This window comes from Panthera uncia, chromosome D1, assembly GCF_023721935.1.
Source record: "Panthera uncia isolate 11264 chromosome D1, Puncia_PCG_1.0, whole genome shotgun sequence".
NCBI classification, from domain to species: domain Eukaryota; kingdom Metazoa; phylum Chordata; class Mammalia; order Carnivora; family Felidae; genus Panthera; species Panthera uncia.
Window position 1 is genome coordinate 92347726 of NC_064808.1, and position 25150 is coordinate 92372875.

The 25150-nt window shown below is 44.8% G+C and overlaps 1 protein-coding gene and 1 long non-coding RNA gene across 8 annotated transcripts in view; both read left to right on the top strand.

Annotated features, from left to right (window-relative positions):
• The window catches only part of LOC125915150 (uncharacterized), a 212588-nt gene that overhangs the window by 120348 nt on the left and 67090 nt on the right, over positions 1-25150 (top strand). The window lies entirely within an intron of this gene.
• LOC125915132 (40S ribosomal protein S20-like) lies at positions 8881-11949 on the top strand. Its single transcript, XM_049620805.1, has one exon. It carries the CDS (start codon positions 11403-11405, stop codon positions 11889-11891), a length of 489 nt encoding a protein of 162 aa, XP_049476762.1. The 5' UTR covers positions 8881-11402; the 3' UTR covers positions 11892-11949.

A 25150-nucleotide genomic window follows, 5' to 3' on the forward strand; every position in this document is an offset into this window, starting at 1 on the left:
CCAAGCCAATGCCGTCCCTCCCCGACTACTGGACATGACCCCTGAGCAGCCTCCTACTTCCACGCCTGCCTTTCTCTACTACCTGTCACCCTTACAGCAGCCGAGTATTGTTCTTCACATAAATCAACTCATTTTCACGCCGCTGCTTGAAACCCTACAATGATTTTCCATTACAGTTAGGAAAAAAAAATGCCAACACCTCACCCTGGCCTGTAAGTCCTTATATAATCTGGCTCCAGCTAATTTCTCTGGTTTCATCTTGTACCTCTTTCCCCTTTGCTCACCGCACTGCAGACACACTGGCCTTCTTCTGTTCCCTGAAGATGCTGAGGCCGTCCCTCCCGAGGCCTTTTGTACGGCTGCTCACTCTGGAATGCTCTTACCCCAGACACTCTCCAGGCTGACTTCTCATCACTCAAAACTCAGCCTCCAAGGTCTCCTTCCCAGAGAGAAGTTACCGGTTGCCCCCCTGCACACACACTGCCATACACGGTCCCCACCACATTATTCTGCTTTGTTTTCCTTGTGGCACTTATCCCTCTCTGAAATGATTTTATTATTTCCAGTGATCTTTGACTCTGCTCTCTAGAATGGAAGGCACAGCTATGCTAAGACAATGTGTCATTACCCATTTTATTCCCAATGCCAGAAACAATGCTGGGTGCATAGAAGGGGTTTGCTCAATAAACAGTTGTTGAATAAATACAGGAATGAATCCATGAAGGTCGCCATCATTAATATCATCACCATAGCAGCTGTCGCTTTTTACATGTACTTATTATCCACCAGGGGCACTATCTCCATGAGCCTCCACAGCAACCACAGGACAAGGAACTAAGGTTGAAAAGGTTCTGACACCTGCCCAAGGTTGCAGGTAGTAAAGAACGAAAGCAGTCCGTCTGGGTCCAAAGCCTCTGCTCTTCCAGTCTTAACACTGTGGTTACAAGGAGTGGCTGGTCCTGCTTTGCTAGGGTGTGGGCTTAAAAACATTCATCCATTCCTTTTATTGGGTCAGCTGTTAATTTGGGACCAGTTTGCTGGGCACTGTATGAGTGAATTTCGCAGTGAACAAGATAGAATTTGTGCTTTCGTTTATCTTGCACTCCAGTCATTATTTGGTTAATGCTCACAAGAGTCATTCTGATTGCATTCGTTTGCTGGGGCCGCCATAACAAAATCCCACAGACCAGGTGGCTTGAACAGCAGAAGTGGATTTCCTCACAGTCCTGGAGGCTGGATGTCCAAGATCCAGGTGCTGGCAGGGGTTGGATTCCTCTGAGCCTTTCTCGTTGGTTTGCAGATGGCCACCCCCTTGTTGTGTCCTCACGTGGCCTTTTCTCTGCTCATGCCCATCAACGAGGTCTCTTCCTTTCCCCGTAAGGACAAAAGTCACAGTGAAGTAGGGCCCCGCTGTCATGACTTCATTTACCCGTGCCTTTTTAAAGGCCATATCTCCAAATACAGTCGCGTCAGGGTTAGGGCTTCAACATACAAATTTTGGGAGGACACAATTCCATTGATAACACTGATCGTCTGGAAATATGAACCCTTTAAAGGCATGAATAAAACCTGAATTTCCAACTGGATTAATATTAGTATTGTATAGGTCCTAGATTAAACTCATTTATATTAGTATGTGATGCCTGTCCAAGGTTATATTTCAAAGTCCAAGGTTATATTTTACAACGATGTGCAAAATCAGTTATTTTTGAGAGAAAGACCTAAAGAAATCATATCGCAAATAAGAAGGGCACTCACGCGGGGCGCCTGGGTGGCTCAGTCGGTTGAGCGTCCGACTTCAGCTCAGGTCACGATCTCACGGACCGTGAGTTCGAGCCCCGCGTCGGGCTCTGGGCTGATGGCTCAGAGCCTGGAGCCTGCTTCCAGTTCTGTGTCTCCCTCTCTCTCTGCCCCTCCCCCGTTCATGCTCTGTCTCTCTCTGTCTCAAAAATAAATAAAAGTTAAAAAAAAAAATTAAAAAAAAAAAATTAAAAAAAAAAAAAAAAGAAGGGCACTCACGCATATAACGTTCATACAGCACGGGATGGCCAGAGAGGAACAAATTTATCTTGAATGTAGCCAAGTCTCTTTCTTCCATCTGTGTCTTCGTAAGTGAATGAGGGACTTCTATATATATTGGATTTTCATAACACATCTTCTGGCAAAGGTGTATAAAGAAAGTTTTGAAAGGATAGCGACTGAAGAAGGTATGAGGCAGGATCCGACTGGGTTTGAATAATCTCTCCCAGCTGGTTTTGCAGAACAGAGTGACCTAATGCTTGGCTGAGATTCGACTATATTTATGACTTTTGCCTGGAATACCAGCATCGATGATTAACTGATAGAGGGATACAGAGGCCCAAACACTTTAAAAAATAGTATCCATACAAGAGCGTCTTTATATTTAGGTTTGAAAAAATTCTTTTGGGGTGCTTTGCCTGTATTCAAAAAATTAAAATTTTTATCTTCCTTGGCACATAACCAGTTTAAGTTCTAGAAGCCAGAAGGGTTAGGGCAGGGCATAGTACTCCTATTTGTCTAGCTAAAGGATTTAGCAGAGAGGCTAGAAGTGGGTAATGTTCAAGAAAGGTCAGATGTTTGGAAAGCTCAGTTAAACAACACAATCACAACAATAAAAATACTGCATCATTAATAGACAGCTTGGGTGGTGGGCGATAAAATGGGGATAAAACAGGCTGAATTCATGTCCAAACACTGTCTCTGACTGGCCTGGGTTTCCTCATATGTAAAATGAGGCCTTAGGGGCTGGTTCCAAGTTCTCTCTAAAATGTCCTGTTTTATGGTGTTGGATGATGATTCCCAGTTGGAGATCAGGTAAGGTTGCCAGATTTAGCAAATACAAATACAGGTGTCTTGTCTGTCAACCCTAATATGAGAAGATGGCCTGAGAGGCCCCTGGAGGATACAAAGTCATCACAAATGATCTGTAGCGTTCATGATCTTCTGGCATTTAATAGACACCTGACTGCTTATGTTAAGCTTTGGAACTTGTAGCATTTTCAGATTGGTTTTGGACCGGTTGAAAATGCTCCTCTGCCTACTGATACAGCCCCAGGCACAGAACTCAGAGCAAGCTAGGTGACGAAGTGCGACCGAAACCACTAAATTCTACTCCTGAAACTATTACACTGTATGTTCAATAACTGGAATTTAAGCAAAAACATGAAACATAAAAAGAAAAAAGCAAAGAGAAAGAAACCATTGTAATGACCTTGCCCTAGCCTTGCAATGGTTCCCCAATGGGGCGGAAACCGGCCAGTAACACTCCTCAGGCAAGGTTCTGCCGGGGTCAAGATGGCAGGCAAAGTTTTGCTCTGCCTCTGTCCTTTTATAACAAGCCATACATGGGCATTCTGGAAGAATTTGCATGCCTAACAATGTACCGTCGTGGAAAATAATACATTACAACGGGTACTCTGGGATCCCGAACCAAATTCAGCCCCAGCCCGGCCACACTCTCAGAGGCCGGGGAAGAAATGAGTTCCTGGATCAGGGAAAATCATTGCCTTGAAGAACTTTGGGAGAATGTGTGGCAGCAGATCTGTATAGAAACCAGTCAGCTATTTGTTCCCATGCCAGGATAGTACTGCACTTCCGGCATTTTGAGAACTGACTTATGGTTCAGGCCAGACACAGCGAGTGAATTCGCCAGCCAAATTGTCCAACATCGTAGCAAAGAAAATGTGAGTCAAACAAAGCAAGACGGGGCATATGGGTTCTGGGTTTTGGGGTCGTAAATACAGGTTAGGAGCTTTATACCAATTGCTTCTGTCCCTTGACACATTTCCATTTTAAGGTTAAGTAGGTTTAATTACACAGCTCCTTTTCCCATCTTTCCTTCTTTTTGACATTACATAAGATATTTTAGGAACAGAGAAAGGTTAATGGGCCTATGATGGGCCCTAGAATTAACTTCCTTAATTAAGCCTCCAGAAGACATCTTTTCATTTCTTTTAATGACCTGTCTTGGTTAAAAAAGACCCGAAGCTCCTGAAGTTTTGTGCAGGTCCTGCTTGTATAAGACCCACGCAACCTAGCACATGATTGCAGCTTTGTCTTAGATGATGTTTCTGGTTTAAGCAAGTGCTGTCATCAACAGGGGGGCCGAAGTTGATGGGCAACGAGAAGATTAATCCGTTCAGTGTTGTGACTTTGGAAAATTCACCTTTGCGGATTTAGACTCTTATTCAGGCATCGATTTATTTTTATAGAGCAAACAGATGAATATATCCCTCCTCACATTATGCTCATCAAATATTTGTAAATTAAACTACAATTTAAATGTACCAGCTAGTGGACTACAATCAAAAAAACCTTGCCATGAGTCTTTTCTAAAACTCCTATCATACTTTAATTTATCTCTTATTATTTAAGAATTTTTAATATGTTTCTCTTACACCAAGGCCTGCTATACATTAATTTCTTTCCTCTTCTTTCAAATTAGATGTCTTTGAGGAACCATCATCATTGATGAGACTTTTCAGAACCCATTTGAACATGACCAAATACTTGTAGATTTAAGGACACTCCCTGTGTTCCTAGTTTTTTTGGTTTAATTTGTCAGTATCTCATTTACATTTCCTGACATTATTGGAGGAGAAAACATACATGCTATTAATGTTCTTGTTCTTCCAAAATGAGAATTCTAGCAGTACTTCCTAATGTTACTGATCATATCTATCTATGTATCTATATGTATCTATCTTCTATATGGCTGGCATCTATCTGTTTCTGTATCTATCTATCCATCTATCTATCTATATCTATCTATCTGGCTAGCAGATTCTGATTTAGAGCTCTGGACCAAGCCAATGAAATCTAATCTGTGTTTACCAAAGCTACCCAGAGGATACTGATGGGCACCCCATGTACATATGTGTGTCTGGAAATGAAGTCTGTCTTAGAGCTCCAAGCCCAGGGCAGTGGGTGGCTTCTGTTCCTTCTTCTTCAAGTCCTGTCTTCTACCTGATCACAGAACTTCCTGAAAAGGGAATGGTTGCTAAACAGCTTCTTGTGACATTGACCTCAGTGCTGAGCATGAAACAGAGAGCTGTTATTATCTAACTATGCAAATGTGAGAGTCAATGAATGTGCACTTGGTTGAAAGGGCGTGTGAGGGACAAAATCGGGAATCTGTTCCAGGTGTTTCCATGGTTCTCTCTCCCAGGTAATGGTTGGTTTCTTATGGTGTGTAGATCCTTCAGCTTGCTAATGGACATCCTGTGTTTTGTTACAAAAAGAGTTTGTAGAACCGAGATGGATTTCTGGGAGAATGTCTGCAAAATGGTGCCTTCTTAAAAATGGTGCCTTGTCTTTCCTCTTCCTCTAATTCAGATATCATGTGGTGTGGATGCCTGTCACCACTTGGTGTTTTATTCGTATTATATACCCTGAGTCTAATTCTTCCTTTGAGTATTAATGTAGTATCCATATTCAATAGAGTGGAAAATAAATGACCTTATGCCTGTCTTTTGCTCTCCTCTTCGGGACAGGGCTGGAATGAGCAAATTAATCTGTAATGGGATGGCCAGACTGGGAGGTGGCAGGGGACATGTGGCATGGGCAAAGAGGGTGTGCAGATCCAGCTGCAAAGCTCAGAGCATAATATCCGAAGGGTAGGGCAACCCAAAGTAGTTAACATCATGGACTCTGCAGTAATTAGACAGAGCACGATCAGGAGAGACCAACAAGTAAACAATCTATGGAGACTTTTCTGTGTTTCCCTCACCTGTAAAATGTAGGTAATTCAGTACTTAGTAAATTGGTTTGTTGTGAAGACTAAATTTGTTTCATACACATAAAGTATACCAAATGGTACCTGGAACATGGTAAGATTGAATTAACACGTGAAATAGTATTGTTGTCATGTTCTCATCAGCAGAAACCAGAGTAGAAGGTGGGTTCTGGGCTTTAGGAGTAGAGAATAGGAAGGAAGGGTGGAAGATAGGGTGCAATGTAGCTTGACTGCTGAGTGGAGACTGCTGAGTCGGAGCTCTTGAAAGCTTTCCCACTTGAGTCCCAAATCGATCTTGAAGGCCAGTTGAGCTGAGCTTGAAGCAGAGGCTCCCAAGAACCCCAATGTGGGGATATGGGGGAGCAGAGGCCGAGACCCAATTTCTACATCTGTTTAATTGGCCTCATCTCTTGACTTTCTCTCCTCCTGCCAACACCATCGGGCCCCAAGGGAAAGAGTTCTCTGACCATGTGGGAGAGTGGCTGGTGTCCATGTTAGCTCTCTTAGACTGACAGTCCCCAGAAGGTAGGGCTTGGTTGTACTTGAGGCTATAACTCTGCTGAGTTTATGTCATAGGCAATTACATGTTTAATAAATGATATGAGGTAGATCATTTCCCGTTAGGGTAGTGACCAAACTAACGTAGGTAATTTCATTATTAATATCAATTCAATTCCTTAACATCCGTCATTGGAGAATCACAAAGATCAATCCGTTGCAAATATTTCCACTAGATCTGCAGTTGCTATGTATTCTTCACATATGAAGGAATAATGTGGTACCTACTTTGCACAGAGACTATATCCCTTTCATTACTTCCTTCGTCGAACATGCACTGAATGCCTACTATGTGTTGGCAGGGGTACTTGGTACTCAAGAAGAACAAGACGCATATGACATGGCTCCTGACCCCAAGGTGTCATAAACTGGTGCAAGGACAGAGACAAGTTGACAAACAGTTTATGAAAGTCCCGCCAGTTGGGCAAACATGAAGTGCCGTTGGGATCCAAGGATGATCAGCTCTACTCAGTGGTAGAGAGTCATGGTCAAGAGGCGCTGATAGAGGTGATAAAAGGAATCCCAGAGCATCCTTGACTTTCGATGGGGTTACGTCCCAGTAAATCCGTTGTCGGTTGAAAATATGTTTAATACATCTAACCCACCGGACATCGTAGCTGAGCCTCACCTACCTTAAACACGCTCAGGACATTTACATTAGCCTGCAGTTGGGCAGTCATCTCGCACGAAGCCTTTTTTGTAATAAAGTGTTGGAAAATCTCATGTAACTTAATGAATACTGTACTAAAAGTGAAAAGCAGCATGGTTGTGTGGGTACAGAACAGTTGTCAGTGTAATGGTTGTTGGCCCTGGGGATTGCAAGGCTGACTGGGAGCTGAGACTGGCTGCTGCTACCTATCCAGTATCTCCAGAGAGGATTGTACCGCCTAGCGCTAGCCAGGGAAAAGACCCAAATTCAAAGTTCTGTGTACGGTTTCTACCGAATGCAGATCCCCATCACAGAGTCAAACCATCATCAGCTGAACCATGATAAATCGGGGACTGTCTATCCAAGGTCTTAAAAAATAAGAAGAGGTTTATTTGACAGAGAAGGGAAAGGGATTTGCAGCAGAGAAGCAGCTTGGGAAAAGGGAGAGGCATGTAACAGGTGTATTAGGAAGTCGGTGTAAAAGTAGAAAGTGGGAGAAATGGGTTGGGTGGCTAAATAAGAGCAGTATCAAAGACCAAAGACCTTGCGTGAAAAACTTGACAGTATTGACTTTATCAGAAATCATTAGAGTCCTTAAGAAGATAATGTGATCAAACTTGCCTCCGAGAATGTTCTTTCTGATGACAGTTTGGAGGAGGCACTGGATGAGAGCAAAATATTGCATAAGGGGACTGGGTGTGAAGTTGAGAGACTGTCTTAATGTGCACATCATATATGATAAGGACCTAAGCTAAAGCAGGGCAAGGGGGATAGAAAGGAGGATTTAAAAAATCATTTAGGAGCATCCGTGTGGTTGCAAATGGCAAGATTTCATTTTTAATGGCTGAGTAATATTCCAATATGTATACATACCACATTTTCCTTATCCATTCATCTATTGAGGGACACTTGGGTTCCTTCAATATCTTGATGATTGTGAATAATGCTGCAATAAACACAGGGGTGCGTATTTCTGAAATCACTACAACACCGCATATTAATTATACTTGAAATAAATAAATGAATATTTAAAAAAAATCATTTAGGAGGCAAAATCAAAAGGACTTGGCAGCCAGCTGGATGTCTAGATGTGAAGGAGAAGTACTTAATGCCAAATATATTTACTGTTGGTTATCACAGTCTGTGATGTATAGTCCTGCTTCGGGTCCTTACTGGTGATCCAAAGCAAATTGTGCCCCAATAGCCCTCAGAGGAAAAAACCTCCTAGAACAAAAGACGAATACATCTTAAGGAGGTTTTGGATTTCATTGGGGTCCTTTCTCCATTTAAATTCACAGAAAAACCCAAGGAGGTTCACTAACTGAAAATTTATTGATGGAGCTAATGGTGCATCCAGAGAGTATTGGTCTCCATCTCTAGATCATTCCTTCCCACATTTGAGATGCACACCAGTCACCCGGAGATCTGCCTAAATTGTAGGTTCTGATTCATTCAGTCTGGGGTTGGGGTTTGACATCCCTCCTGTTTCACAAAGCTTCCAGGTGAGGGAGATGCCCTGGACCACGGTTTGAGTCGTCCGTGTCTAGACCGTTTCACAAGGAGGGAAATACAACTTGTTGGTGTGTCAAAATGGGCCCGACCTGACTGCAACAATTGGAACAATAGCACAGGTCTCAGGTTACGCTGCTGCTGTTGCTGCAGACCTTTCAAGTCTTGTCTGGGTGGGGCCTCTTGGGAGTGGTACCCGTCCCAGGAAGAGAACTGGTAAAGTCCTATACAGTCCTATATAGTCTGAGCCAATAAGGTTGTCCTCGTGTTCTACCAAGAGCCACAGAGAGTTTTCTCCCCATGCTGCCCCTGGCATGTCTCACTGAGTAATCAAACCCCAACTCAAACCCCTGGCCCACACACAGTCCCACCTAGCCAAAATGGGATAGCGTTGAGTTTTGTGAAACTTGCTGTGGGGGTGAGGAATATTTTGGGTTAAGAGTTATAAAAGGTTCTTTGTAGCAATTGCAATATTTATGTACCTGTCACCAGAGACAAACAAGGCTGGAAATTAGGAAACTGACTCCTTCTTACCTTGTGAGTCAGCTTTCATCCATGCTTGACCTCTACTTACTGACCATGCGGTGCTCAGGTTACAGTTTGTTTATATATGCCAGCTCTTTAATTACGAGAGCATAAGTCCTAGGGACCAGGACCAGATGCTGGGGTTGGCATTGCCTGGTGGGAGACTGACAAATGGCCTTGGGTGGCTCAGACCCAACCTGGCCTGCTCTGGTTGCCTGAAATAGAGAGGAAATTTTGCTGTAGGGAGACTGCAGTAGGCTCTGAAATTAAGAGGAGTCTAGATGGAGGAAAAGCGCTACCTTGGGAATCAGGAAACTAGTTCTAACTCAGCAATAACTGGTTATGTGATTTTGGACGAGGCATTTTGTCTTTCTCGGCCTTAGTTTCTCTCTCTGAGAAGTGAGGACGTAGGCCAGTGGTGTTCAGACTTGTTCTCTGCAGAACCCTACAGTTTTCATGGAGGTACTAGGAGGATCAGACTGGATCTACCAAAAAATTACCAACTCGTATGGCTCATAAGGGTTGGTAGCTCCCCAACATACACACGCCCTTGGTGTTTGGTGTGATGGTAACCTTTTACCATTCCACAGAAGTGTTTCCACTGGGGAGGCCATGGATTTAGAGTTTGGACTCCAAAAAATTTAACTCTAATGTTGCCCTCAGGAATCCTATGAGCATGTCACACATGGAAAATACTTAGAAAAAAAAGCACATTAACTACATGAATGTGACAGCATCTATTGTATTTCTGGGGTATACTTGATCTTTTTTTTTTTTTTTTAAGCTTATTTATTTGAGAGAGAGAGAGAGTGCGCCAGCTGGGGAGGGACAGAGAGAGAGGGAGAGAGAGAATCTGAAGCAGGATCCGCCCTGTCATCACAGCGCCCAACACGGTGCTTGAACTCACGAACCACGAGATCATGGCCCGAGCCGAAATCAAGAGTCGGACGCTCAGCCGAGTGAGCCACGCAGGCACCCCCGGGGTATACTTTATCTTAAGAAAATGGATTGATTTCTGAAAAGCCAGTTTCCTGAATTAATTTTAGCAAGCCAAACCGACTAACCTACTTAAAAAAAAAATGCACTTATTCGGGGTCCTGGACCATAAGTTGGAGCTACATAGATCAACTGCTAGACTTGTCTTGATCGCAAAAATATTTCCTCCAAGGAGCACATCATCTTAGGAATTCATTTAAAAGAGGTTTACCCGTTTTCATTGTCTTGATTGTGTGTTTTCATGTGTTCAAATTCTTCCTGTGGTCTGTACTAAAGGGATTGTTGCTCTGCTCATATTTTGCCGACTCTGATTTTCCCAGGAGGGTTTGCGTTTGGCAGGCTGAACAGGTTTACAAGCGCTGAAGTGCCTAGGAGCAAAGTTCAATCAAAGTGGCTATTTATATACAACTTGTACTTACAATGGAACATTTCACAAAGGATTTCCCTTTGTAACACTGACAACAGTGACTTGAAAACAGCAGGTATACTTGTTGAATGACCGAATGATCATTCATTCGTTTATTCATTCCATGGCATTGACCCCCATCACAGAGCTCTCTGTGAATTACTGTTTTCTACTTTGGAGAATTGAAATGAAGCTGAGCTTCTTCTAATAACTATGCTTTCATCTTGACCCGCTCAGCCAGCTGGGGCTTCGTATTCACCCGGCTTCCGAGGTCAGTCTTTTTGGGCCAGAGGCTACACACCGTTTTTCTACCGTTCTGTTTCCTCAGTGGGATTCTCCTCTTCGGCTCTTGCCCTTGACCGTAGAATTACCATTCAACGCAGAAACTACTGACAAAAGGGGGCATTTTTGTGTGTGTGAGTAGGGGCAGATGGTGATTACTTAATAGAAACTTGAGTCTCAAAAATACCGTGCAATCTAGGGGATTTTCATCCCGCTGAATATTTTCGTTATTTGCTTATGTGAGAATATACAAGTTCATGTGCACAAATGTGTTTAGTCTTTTCATATTACAAGCCAATGCCTGATTGAAAATTTGACATCAGAGGACTGACAGATTGGACTCAGACTCCCATGGGGTTGAGAGCATCTTCAGAAAAAAAACATTATATTCCTACCTTCCAGAAGATGGGGAAGTGGCTTTTTAAAGCATTGTGTATGAGAAAGATGATTAATAAGCTATAAAATAAGTGAGGCTATAGACTAGGAAATCGGTTCTGGAACTCAAAGGGTCAATGGTCCAATTCACTTAACTAAGAAAACTGTGGGTAAGAGAGCATGAGACACCAATAAGGAGGGACTGAGAGAAGAAAGCAAGAGACTGCACTTTCCATTTCCTTACTTGACCTTGAGCCCCTCTGGAGCTAAGCATGCCCATCCATAAACTAAGGACAGATGAGCTGCCTCTCGATTTTCAGTGATCTTGGAGGTCTGTGCGGACAGTAATGGATCAGAGCATTATAATATTAAGAGTGTCAGAGAGACTCTTTGAAGAAGGCACGGTTGCAGCTGAGTGGAGCTCTGGATGGCCTACTCCAGCTCCTGATTCATCACTGTTCAATCTGGCCAAGGAACACACTTTTAAAGACCCTGGGAAGATACCTGGGGAACCTGAGGTGGTGATTCACCAAATTAGAATGACTCTAACCAGCTGCAACGTGCAATCATTGGAGAAGGTACGTGCTGACCTGCTCAGAGGCGCAAAGGAAAAGAATCTCGTCGTGAAAGGACCAGTTCGGATGCCTACCAAGACTCTGAGAATCACTACAAGAAAAACTCTTCGTGGTGAAGGTTCTAAGAGTTGGGATTGTTTTCAGGGGAGGAGCTGCAGGCGACTCATTGATTTGCACAGTCCTTCTGAGATTGTTCTGCAGATTACTTCCATCGGTCTCGAGCCAGGAGTCGAGGTTGAAGTCACCAGTGCTGACGCTTAAATCAGCTTTTTGAATGAACTGATTATGGGTTGTTACAAAAAAAAAAAGAAAGAAAGAAAAGAAAAATCAGAGTGGATAGTGCAGTGACTCATCATGAGATGACTATGGCAAAGGCACAGGTGTTGAAGCCATACAGACCACTGTTCAAGTCTGAAACTCTGCCACTTATTAGGATACTTTGAGAAAGGCATTCGGCTTTCCTGAGCCACACAACTGTGGCTGCACCTTTAAATTAGAATTAATAAAGTTGAGGGGCTCCTGGTTGGCTCAGTCGGTTAAGCGTCTGACCCTTGGTTTCAGCTCGGGTCATGATCTCACGGTTCGTGGGTTTGAGCCCCGTGTCGGGCTCTGCGCTGGCTTCCTTGGGATTCTCCCTCTAAAAAAAATAATAAAGTTGGGATAAAAAGATAATTTAAGTAAGTGAAATACTAGACCTTATGGAGTAGATATTCACTTGCTGGTTCTCCTTGCCATCATCACAGGTAAGAAATAAGTTTATTTCCTGAGCATTAATTTATTCCCCAGGTATTTTGAGTGCTCACTATGTATGTTGGGAATTAGATATGATTTAACATCAGCTGAGGATGTCAGTGAAGACAAAATGAAATCACTTTAATGCATATGAAGGGACTATGTTGCCCTTAAATAAAATGTTTCAGCTTATAACTGACCAATTAGATTTCAGCTGCACACAAATTGCTTTTGTTTGTTTTTAGACTTGTATACTACATCATTCATATTCTCACCCAGTCTTTCTTGTGATTAACAACGTATTTGCAAGATGGCCACACAGGAAAGTAAAGCTGGAATCCAGCTCATGAACAGTGGACTCCTTGAGTGCAACTGTCTCATAGTTAACTGTGCCTTTCACTGCCTAGGAATAGCATATAGACTTTGAGTTTTATTCTGGAGGAAATGGAAGGCTTCTGAAAACTTTGATCAGAGGAGTATCATGAACTGACTATATTTGAAGCGACTTATTCTGCCTTATGTGGAGGACAGATGGTTAAGGGGGCAAAGGTGAAAGCAGGGAGGCCTTTGGATGGTCTCTGTGATAATAAAAGGGTGACATTACAGTGATTTGGTCTTAAACGGCTGTGGTGGGAGATGGTGAGAAATGATTGGATTCTGGATCCGATTTGAAGCTGGCATGACAGAATTTGCTGGTGGGTTGTAGTGTGGTATGAGAAAAGGAGAAGAATCAAGCCCTAATCCGAGGGTTTGGGGACTGAGCCATGAGAAAAAATGATGTCAGCACTTACTGAGATGAAGAAAACCAGGAGCAGGGGAAATCTTTTGAGGGGAAAGATCAGGGATACAATTTTATGTGACTTAAATTTGAGACTTCTATTAAATACCCAAGATTTGAATCTAGATTTCAGGACGAACCTTGAAGGAGGAGATAGGAATTTGACTATCGTTGGTGCCTAGATGGGGGTTCAGTGTCAAATGACTGGGAGAGATCACCGGAGAGTGGACGTAGAGAGAAAAGGAGACGAGGTCTCAAGTGTGAGCCCTCAAACGCTGCAACGTTTAGCGGTCAAGAAGACAAGAAGGAATCAGCAAAGGAGGACCGAAGGAGACCGAGAAGAAGGAGGAGAACTCGAAGAGAGACTGGCGTCTCAGAGACAAGAAAGAGAAAAAATTAAGAGGTTTAGAGGAGAGGAAGAGGGAGTGGTTCACTGTGTCAAACGTTGCCAAGTAAGCCCAATAAGAGGGGGACTGAGGACTGATCTTTAGATTTGGCAACGTCTTATTGATAACCCTGACAAAAACTGTGATCCTGGAAACACTGGGAAGGTGACCACTGATTGGATGGCGTTCAAAAGAAAAGAGGAGGAGAGATAGAGTGAGAACAGACATCTCTTACAAGAGTTTTGTTTTAAAGGGGAAGAAAGTAATGGGGAAGGGGGTAACGACTTGAAATGTAGGGTATGAGCGAGCACGCACTTATGGCCCAGGCACTGCTGAGTCAGACAGGATGCTGGCTATAGGTCTGGAGCAGGGTCTTGGAGGGTCCCGCCGATCAGACTTTAAGCCTTTGGTTGCTGGATTATGGAATGCCCATGAGGTCCCGGGGGAGGGGTTGGGTTGAAAGAAAATGGGAGAGGAGAGACTTGGGAAGCTCAGGGCAGTGGTTGCATCCTGACGGGCCTAGAAGTGTCTCAGGACTTTATCAACCAACATGGTGGTACCAGTGTGTTTTAGTTGAACATCAGCCTGGATCCATAAAGAGGTGTCTTTCTTTATTATCTTCATTTAAAACAATTTTTTTAATGTTTATTTATTTTTGAGAGACAGAGACAGAATGCGAGTGGGCTAGGGACAGAGGGCGAGGGAGACACAGAATCCGAAGCAGGCTCCAGCTGTCAGCAAAGAGCCCGACGTGCGGCTCGAACTCACGAGCTGTGAGATCAGGACCCGAGCCGAGGTTGGACGCTCAACTGACTGAGCCACCCAGGTGCCCCGTCTTCATTTTTTAAAGAAGAGGATATTGCAGAATATTTTCATGATGTGAAATGACCAGAAGAGCAGGGAGATTTGAAAAATCGATGATGTAGGAGAATGCGGGGAGAATTATAGGAATTCTTGAGCTGGGTGAAGGGGGATGGGGTAAGCACATAAATAAAACGGGTTGGTTTGATGAAAACACAATTTTTTTTTGTTCCTTGTAGCGGGAGGGAACACAGACATGGGTGAGCTGCTGAGACGTTGTAGAGGGCATGTGAAATTTCTTGTCTGGTTGCTTCTATTTTTTCTTTGAAAGAGAGGAAATTTATTAACACCACAATTGTTCTATTATATTTAAAAATTTTTTACGTATTTCTTTCTTTATTTATTTTGAGAGAGATAGAGACAGCATGAGTGGGGGAGGTGCAGAGACAGAGAGGGGGAGAGAGAGAGAGAGAGAGAGAGAGAGAGAGAGAATCCCAAGCAGGCTCCATCCCTGAGGCCAGGCTTGAACCCTCTAAACTGTGAGATCTCGACCTCAGCCGAAGCCAAGAGCCGCATGCTCAACCGACTGAGCCACCCAGGTGCCCCAACACCGCACATTTTTATCTTCCTCAAGGTCACCATGCATCCACGTTTTATCTGAGATTTATGTAGAATTCTGGGGAAATGCTGGTCACTAGAACTACTTTTGCTTCCAAATCCGTGTCTCCTGCCGGGAGACACCCAGCTGCGGAATTTCGGTCCCACCTCATTCCATGAGTGATGATCAGAGCCCGGTTTCCTTTTGAGACGGTTTATAGAGCATGGTGACCCCTGGCCCTCTCATGCCCTGCTTTGCTATGGAGTAGCCCAGAAAGGAAACATTTCTTGTCTGGCACAGTGATGTATCCGGGGTCCCTAAGAGAACACGACGCAGAGTAGGTGTTCAATAGTATCTGTTGGATGACTTGAGGGAGGGAGGGAGGGCAGGCGGAAGGGAGGGAGGGAGGAAAGATTTCAATCTGCATCTAGAAGGGACACCACTAATCTAGCCTAGTTACGTTATGTTTTGTTTCTGCTCAGGAGATTTACATCTTGTTTATAACCAATTCCTCTGGTGCGTGTTTGTCGTTCTGAAATTTTTGCCAAGAGTCAGGAAAACATCCAAAATGGCTGAAGGATGGCAGTGTTTGATTGTTTGCCTCGCTCTCTACCTCCGAAGTTAATATGATGCTATCTGAGTGCAAAGGCACAGACAGGGAGGAATTTAATGCAAATTTAGCCAGGAGTCTAGTGCCACTTCACAAAATATTGATTAGGTGTCTGATTTGCTCTCCCCTGACAATGGGCCATAGGAATAAACCAATGAGGTGGGCTCAACCCCAGCTCGTCATGGTCATTCGATAAAGCCAGGCAGCCAATGAGGAGCAGCTACCTTTTGATTGGGCGAGAGGCCAGCGAGGGGGGGAAACCGTCTTAGCAACAGCAGAAAATATTGCACACGCCCTTGCACGCACGCACAAACACAGACATCACGCTTTGCCACCCTGCTGCAGTGAACAGTTGCTGATTGTGTCTCTTAAGGCTTTTGTTTAAACCACAGTCCCGCTTCCAAAGGCCCAGTTTCTGTTCACAGATCACACTGCTTACCTGGTCAGTCAGCCCATAATCCCTTTTTAATGGAATGAAGGAACAACATTCCTGTCGGCGCCCCCACCCCCCCCCCTCCCCCCCCCCCCCCCCCCCCCCAACACACATCTCATTAAGGGCGAACTTTGTTCTGCAGGTGAACAGCACAGGCTTTGTTCTGAGATGTACCGTCCTGATCCCTTGCAGGGAGCCGGGCCCACCACTGTCCTTCCTGACCCAACATGCAGATGGGGAAGGAGGTGTGGCGCGGAGGACAGAGGACGGGCCACTCCCGGACTGTTGTTTCTTTGGCTTCCCGTAAGAACTGCAGAAGGCGTTTCACTGGGCTAGTGCAGGCGTCAGTGTCCGCGTTACTTTCCCTCCGGGCTTCCGCTTTCGTTGTTCGTGACCTTCACATCCAGGGCCCAGGAAAGCTTTCCTGTGTTCAGTGTGGCACTTGGCAATGTCTTGCTTTGCCGCTGGGTTCTCATTCAGAAGGCTCCTCTCCTCCGGTCTCCACTGTGTTTTTATGTGTCCTGGGCAGCTGCCCTTATTCCCCAGGTGCTGGGCCAGGGGGGCTGCCTGCCAATCCACGGTGTCCCCAAATCAGTAGCTGCCGTGGCTTACTTGCCTCCTTTCCGCACTCGCCCACCCCATATCCCGCAAGTGGCGATGGCAGGTAACTGGGAAGGTGCGTTGGTTCTCAACATCATTCTTTCCTCCATGAACTTCGCTTCTTTGCCCTCACGGCTGGCTGTGGCATGAATCTGATCCAGGAGCACCTGTCCACGGTTATCCAGTCCTGCCGGTGGCTCTCACTCCTATTCCCTGCGGAAAGTTCTAGTTCTGTCTGGGTAGGAAAGCCTGGCGGTTAGGACAACCTTCATTCACTCTCTGAGGCACGGCGGCTCTATCTTGTACTCGAGAAAATGACACTGAGGTGTCGTCAGAGGAATTTTCTGGTCCGAGGGGGATGCTTGTCTAGGAAATGGTGACCGGCTGTTTTCCACCTTCCTACTGACAACACAAAAGTTTCCACCATCCTCCTGACTTAACAAAGTAAGGCTTCGGACTTACTTTCCGAGTCGGGGACAATAGCCATCTCCTGGAGTTTGGGGAGGGTGAATTGGCTCACAGAGGCATCGGGATGGACGTGATGACCTACAGGGCAGCACGGTATGGACTTGGCAGTGAGCCTGGTCTGGTTTTAAGGTGTAGCTTGATTGCTGTCAAGCAACGTGGTTGTAGCAAATTTCGTAACGAGAATGCTCCGGGCGTTTTTTAAAAAATCTGTAAACTGGAAGGCACAGTATCAGCCATACAGGTTTAAATAAAATCATGTATGTCCTATGCCTGGCTCAGGGCTTCCCCCAAATGTCAAATCTTCCTTTCAATTCTAGAACTCTCAGAGCTTCGTTCTATCAGCACACCTCTGGATACGGTGTTGTTAATCCGTTTTTAAAAAGTGAGCATCTAGCTAGAGCTCAGCCTTGTGAGGTCCACACATGGCTTCTGCCCATGACGATTTACATTTTAGGCCAGAAAAGAAGCCAAACAAGTTATGTAACGGGGAGCAGCTGAGGCAAGGCAAAATAAACGCCAATTTTATACGGCCGGGAAGTATAAGATGAGCGGGACCGCTACCTGCGTTAGAATCACCCAAGAAAACACTCCGGGAAAGTTGGGACTTGATTAGGGCCTTCAAGAATGGCTACAGTTTGGATAAGTTGAAGGAGCGGAGGGAGAGAGAGGCAGCGTCCTTCCGGTTTGAGGTAACCTCACTGGCAAACTCTCAGGAGAAGAGACGAGCGTGAATGTTGAAGCAGGAAGAGGAGAGTGGATGGAAGGAACAGTTTAAACTCTCTTGGTAAGGGGTTAAGGCCCTGGAATTAGGCCTATCTTGGTTTTGGTTCAGAAACTACCGCTTACGCCTCTGTGACTCGGTTTCCTCGGCTGTAAGATGGGCGTAATAATAGCAAGGATTAAATGGCAACAGAAGCAGATTAAACGCTCCAGATACGTCTGACTGGGAAAACCATGCTTGAAGCAACACGCACACGGCCTTTTGTTAACAGGACAGCCGATCAAATATTTTGAATGTGAGACATGAATAGGTAAAAGATAACAGCTATAAATGATGGCTGGACAGAATTTCTTGTGCTTCTGCGGAACTCCGTGATAATGACCTCTGGTGTCCTCCCAGACAGCTGCTTATACCCACTCCTCCCTCGGTGAATTGTGATTCAGCACTTAAGCGTTTTCCCTCTTATCTCCCCATTTGCATGCTTATATTAGACATGGATTTGGTTAGACCTGCATCTGTTGAGACGGCCAGCCAATAATAGAAGCCCCATAGGGACTCGTGCAGTCTGGTTTCAGGAGTGGGTCTAGCGAGTGAGGTCTAGGTCAGGAAGCTATTAGCTGCAGAGTCAGGGAATATATTCAGCTGTCATCACTTTTTAATTAAAAATAGCCCAATGGTACTTGGATTCCACCACTGGGGTGTAGACGGCGGAGCACCACCCTCTCCCCCATAGCGGGGCCTCCCACAAAACACGACACGTATCTTCTCCTTGGTCCAAGGTTTCCAGGGCTTGTCCAGAGATCACGGGAAACCTGGGTTTTAGAGGGGAACAGACACAATGCACCCCTAACCTCTTCCCAACTCTACCTTTAGTAATGGTAGGTTGGTGAGAGTATTCATACCAGGGAAATCTGCAGATGCTACAGATCGGGGGCTTCTTCCTTGATGGAGAACGGCATGTCAATCACTGACCATCACACCCCTGGAAGAGAGGTGCAGTAAACGCCCAGCTGGTGATTCCAGAGCAACCCATTGTGACGTGGGATTTTTTTTCCCGCTCCAGGTTTGGTCTTCATTTGCCATCACATCAAGTCCATTTCTCCTATCGCTTCCATAGAATAAAACCTTGGGAAACAATATGCATTCACTTGAAGAGCCCACTCAGACTGAAGTTAAAATCCCTGCTCCTTAATTGCTTGCCCCGTGGCCTTGACCTTGTCTGCTTCACTGTTTGAAGCACTGGTTTTCTTCTCTGTAAAATGGGGCCAAGAATCATGTCAACTGCTTAGGGTCATTGTGCACCTTCGGCGAAATCTTTCAGGTGAAGCACTTAGTACCGTCCTAGCGTGAAACAGCTACCGACCTAGCTGTCAGCACAGAGCCCGACGTGGGGCTTAAACTCACGGACCGCGACATCATGACCTGAGACGAAGTTGGACGCTTAGCTGACAGAGTCACCCAGGCGCCCCTAGACTCGCCAAGTTTTATTAGGATTGGCGTAAATGTAGAAGTTTAATAAGGATGTTATGTGGTGCACTTAACCATGTAACAGTGAAGTGTACTAATAGGGTGCCACAGCACTTAATTAAAATGTTTAATTTATTACTCTGGTGTGTTTTGCACTTAAAGATATTTGTGCAAAACAAAATGCAGTGCAGTCCCCACTCTCTTAGATTGGCATAATACGCAAATTATATATTCAGCATCTTATAGCAATATGCAAATAAAACATCTACATATTTGCAGCTTCATCAACACAAAGCATTTCTTTCGCGCCTGTTTTCTACAGGCACGCCAAGACGAAATGATTCTTGACGAATACGGTTTCTCTTCTTTTGGAATTTATGGTATAAAAGAGAACACTGAGATCTCTCTCACAGACAGATAGATGAGGGAAAGAGACAGAATACTACTCAAAGGCAGAATAGAAATATTTTTTAATGTTTATTTATTTGGGGGAGACAGAGAGACAGAGTGGGAGAGGGCAAGAGAGAGAGAGGGAGATGCAGAATCTGAAGCAGGCTCCAGGCTCTGAGCTGTCAGCACAGAGCCTGACATGGGACTCGAACCCACAAAGCGTGGGATCATGACCTGGGCCGAAGTCAGACACTCAACCGACTGAGCCACCCAGGCGCCCCAGAGTAGAAATTTTTGTACCAGGAGCTGATTCATAGAAATGTGAGCTTATCTACCTTCATGGTGGGATAGATAAAATTCCTTTTAGATGAATATGAGTTAGCCTCATTGGCATCTTCTACATGAGCCAGCAGACTTTGATTAAATCTAGTTGCCTGTGTTGACTCATTTTAGTTTGGTTTGCTTTGAAGTGCAGGTTTCTTTCTCAAAGTTAGCCAGACCAAGGTGAGGGCCCAGTTGAGCAGAGACCAGTGGCAAAAGTCTTTCACCCAACACTTACCAGTCTGTTTACTCCAGGAACCACCCCCTGGTTGCACTGTTTCCAGTGGTCGCTCTAGAATCAGTGGTTCTCCACAAGGCTCCTCCGTACGGCCAGTCCATACACTTGCCAGGGAGGTATCCCCAGTCAGCCTGCAGTGGAATCACCCAGAGTGTTTATACAAGCGAGATTCCTAGCCCCACGTCCAGTCCTGTAAATCATGCCAACAGGACCCAGGAAGTGCGTTCTATCACGGACCTCAGATCATGGTGATCCGACACTAAACCACTGCTGTAGACGGTACCCTCTTGACATACTTCATCTCCTAGGCCTTCTTATTCCTTCTCTCGCTGCCGCCTTAGTTCGTATGCTCAGCGTGGCTGCTTACAGTAGTCTCTTAATTGGTCTCCTGGTTATCCTCTTTACTATAATCAATATACACTAAAAAAAATTCAGATCTGATAGTGTCAGGTCCTTCATAACATCCTACAGTAGGTGCCTATTTCCTAGAGGATAACTTAGTCTCTTTACTAAGACAAGTGGGGCTCTCGCCAGCCTTGTCTCCTGCCTCCCCCACTCAGATGCCGCTTGCAGGCGGAAGCTTTTGCGGTTCTCTGAACACACTCGGCTGTGCCACAGCCCCAGGCCTCTGCTCGCGTTCTAGCATCTCACTGGAGTGACCTCCCCTCACCCTACCCCTGGCTCTCTGGCAAATATCTACTCATCTTTAACATAAGAACTGATGAAGACCTCTTCCATGATGACTTACCTAATACTCCCAACTTTGTGGCACCTGCTACCTCCCTCCCATCTGTATTAACTTGGACGACAGCACTTGTGACACCCCACTGCAGAATTTGTTGACACGTCTATCACTCCCTTGAAGGCGCAGCCCATGTCCTACTACTCTTGGTATCCGGAGTCAGAACATATTCCTGTTTTCCAGAGGAAATGAATGAACCCATGAATTGTACAACAGGGAGCCTCAATTTATTCCCAAGCTAAATTTGCAGCTTGAAAGTTGGCTGGGTCATCTTTCAGTGATATGTATCTTGGGGGTTTTTTCGTGTTTAGAAGATCACACAAAAGATGAAGCAACTTGGAGTTTCCCGTACACGAGCGGGTTCAATCCAGTTTGACTAATAAATACTAAAACTAGAGAAAGCCCACAAAATGCTCCTTCCCTCCAGGATAGGAAGATTTAAAAAAAAAAAAAAAGACACAGAGAGGGAGAATCAACGAATGTCTTTGTTATATAAATCTCAGGGTACATTGGGTAAATGAGCAATCTATGTGGCAAATGTAACTGATCTTTCTGGAGAGTTATTTAATTGGTTGATTTAATTTCCCAGCAAATGAAATCTGAAAATACTATCCCTGAGAATACTTGCTTGCTACAAATCCCTTCTCTTATCTAAACCTCATTTATTTCAGTCAATTTCCCGTCATTCCTTCTCTTGGTCTACAATGTGATGTTGTTATTTCCCAGTTTTCACTCAAGGTTACAGTTCAAGGATCAAACATAAAAAGTTGAGGACTTTCAATGCCACCGTCCAAGATAATTTCAGAGTCAGTTGTTGCCCTCAAAGTCACATGGGTTGCAGGTGGGAATGTACAATGGAACAGCCACTTTGGAAAACAGGGTGGCAGTTTCTTCACATGTTAAATGGAAACTCACTATATGACTTTCATCAATTTCACTGCTGGGGATTTGCCCAGGGAGAAATGAATTCCGTGTCTACATCAAGACGTATGCATGAATGTTCCCAGGAGCGTTTATGAATAGCCAAAAAGTGCAAACAACCCGAATGTCCATGAATTGGTGGATAGACAAAATGGGATGTGTCCATACAATGAGCTACTATTCAACGAACGATTCAGAGAAATGGAATGCTAGTGCATTCTCCCGCACAGATGAACCTCAGAAACATGCTAAGTGAGAGCAGACAGACGCAAAAGTACTCATCATGTACGATTCCATTTATATGAAATGTCTAGGAAAGGTAATTTATAGGTACAGTAATCAGAGTAGTGGTTGCCTGGGATGGGGGGTGGGGGTAGGAGCAGACACTGACTGCAGACAGGCTTGAGGCAATTTTGGGAAGTTTTAATGTTTTAAATTGAAATGTTTTAAACTGGATTGCGGTGACAGTTGCCCAATTCTATACATTTACAAGTCACCATTGAATTGTACAGTTATAATGGGTGAATGCTAGGATGTGTAAATTACACCTCAAGAGACCCATGAAAATGGTTGACATTGGCATTTTGTTACCTTCATATATTTATTTAAGTGATATTACAGGTTTAAAAACCTTTCCCAGGTAACTTTTTTTTTTTAAGTGTTTCACCACAGAATCTAGATTTTAAGTTGGTTTCTTTCCTCTTGCACAAACCCCCGCGACTCTTCACCTTTATACCGGTGGAGACATATCCCGACTGTACAAACTTTGTTCTCCTTCCAACTAATTAAGCTCTGGTGACATCAGCTGTATTTGCAGCGCCCCTGATTCAGGCCACGATACTGATTAAATTCCTGAGCGATTGGAAATGCAAATTTCCAGGCTTGCTTCAGCGACAGGCATTGCTGCCTGGCTCTAGAACAGTAGAGGAAATACAATCTACCTCATCTCAGGTAATGGGATGCTTTTGAGTCTGACCTGAGTCTAATGGGAAGATAATATTAACTATGAATGATTAGGACTTACCTATTTCACATGGGGCAGTGCTCCATTTATAGAGGCCGCATGATTCTAGGTGGCTCTTACCGTGTGGTGGCATTGAGAAGTAGCAGTGGGATAAAAGAACCCAAGCTTTGAGGGTTGGGTGGAACCGAGTTCAAATTCTGCCTCTGGCACTGACCAGTCGTGTGATCTTTGGCTAATTAGTTAATCTCTGTGAGCCTGTATATCTTCATCTGTAATAGGGGATTTGATTCTCTCTTCCAAAGGATTTGAGAGCTGATTTAATAAGATCAGTTAGGTCTCTGGGCCTAGCATACAGGAGGCATATCATAAATGGAATCTACTCGTGGGATAGCTTAGAGAAAGTGGGGTATCTTGACTCTTCACTCATTTGACAAATACTAAGCGCTCACCGTTCGTTTATTCCTTTAATCTGGCAAATATTTACGATGCCCAACGTGCTATATGTTCCTGGTGGTATTCTTAGTGTGTAGGATACCTCAATGAATTTAAAAAGACAAAAATCCAGGGCGCCTGGGTGGCTTAGTTGGTAGAGCGTCCGACTTCAGCTCAGGTCATGATCTTGTGGTTCACAAGTTCGAGCCCCGCATCGGGCTCTGTGCTGACAGCTCAGAGCCTGGAGCTTGCTTCCGATTCTGTGTCTCCCTCTCTCTCTCTGCCCCTCCCCAGCCCGTGTGCTGTCTCTCTATCTCTCAAAAATAAATAAAAACATTTAAAAAATTAAATAAAAATTTAAAAAACCTCAAATCTGTACCATAGCAAAGCTAACTTAGAAAATAACTTATGAACATAATACATAACCAGATTTTTATGATATGCTACAAAGAGGAATGTTCAAAGGGGGATCCAGAATGATGGAGTTGGTGGGGGGAGGCATGGGCTGCAATTTAGGGTGATGAGGGCAGGGCTCACTAAGTAGGTAAACAACGAGCAGAGCCTCGGAGGAGATGTGGGGAGCTCGCATCGTGCCGCAGATATCTGGAGAAGAGCCTGCTGGGCCCGGTAAACAGCCAGTACAGAGGTCCCCAGGCGGAACGTACCAGCACCTTCAAGCGCCAGGAGGCCAGTTGCCACCCTGGACACTAGCTATACAATGGTAAGTGTAACAGCCAGAACTGAGTTCAAATTCTGCCCCCGCCACCTACCAGCTCTGTAATCAGTGGCTAATGATTTAATTCCTCTGAGCTTCTACCTCTCCGTTTATAAAGTGAGATCCGAATAGCTCTTTCAAAGGATTATAACGGTCCCAAAGGATTAGAACATTTACCCCAGTCGTCTCTGCAGCCAGAATTTGTAGACCGTGCTCCAGGAGAAGAGGAACTGTTTGGTTTCTGTCTGGTTCTGATCCATTTGGTTGCATCGGGCCTCCTTCGGCTCCAGCGTGGTTGGCGGGGCGGCCGGGGGATGGCACTGGCTGCGGTAGAAGGGCCATTTGGAGACGCAGAAAGGGATGAGAAAGATAAGCTTTAATTTATTCACTCAGCCAATAGATACGGGGCTTCCGCTTCGTGGGGAAGTAAATTTACCCGTGGAGGGTAAATGTGGCAAGGAGTTTTCAATACTGGGGTGGCCATACATTTTATACGTATACAAGTGTGTCTGTGTATCTTAGAATCAACTGCGCAGAAAGGTGACTCAGATGCTTAGGCGACTTTTATCAGAGACATCTGGCGAATGTGGGCTGTGAGCTGGAGGTTGACAGCTTCAACATTAGCCCCGCCCCTTATTATTCTTTTTTAATGTTTATTTATTTTTGAGGGACAGACACAGAGTGCAAGTGAGGGAGGGGCAGAGAGAGAGGGAGACACAGAATCCGAAGCAGGCTCCAGGCTCCGAGCTGTCAGCGCAGAGCCCGACGCGGGGCTCGAACCCATGAAATGCAAGATCATGACCTGAGCTGAAGTCGGACGCTTAACCGACTAAGCCACCCAGGCGCCCCGACATCCGTCCTCTTGAATGTGTCTCTCATAGTCTCTGGTGTTTTGAAAAGCATATTGGATTCTGAGTCAGAAGACCTTGTTTTGACAGCCGCCCCTTTACCTTTTAGCTGCATGGCTTGGGCTGGTCATTGAGCTTTATTATTTTTTTTTCATTGATATAATGGAAATAAAACCTCTGCATCGCTGGCTGCCTAAATGTCAGAGGTCCAGTAAGGAAATGGATTTGGAATCATCTGATAAACCATAAAACTGAACACAAGATGGGGCAAGGTGCAGGGCGTTGCTAAAGAAAAGAGGCTGATGGGGACTGGGGAGTGGTCAGTTATCTGTTGCGGGAAAGAACGGTTTTGGCA

What these genes read in the sequence shown, in the direction of transcription:
- LOC125915132 (XM_049620805.1), top strand. Translation starts at nt 11,403, where the DNA reads ATGGATCAGAGCATTATAATATTAAGAGTGTCAGAGAGACTCTTTGAA.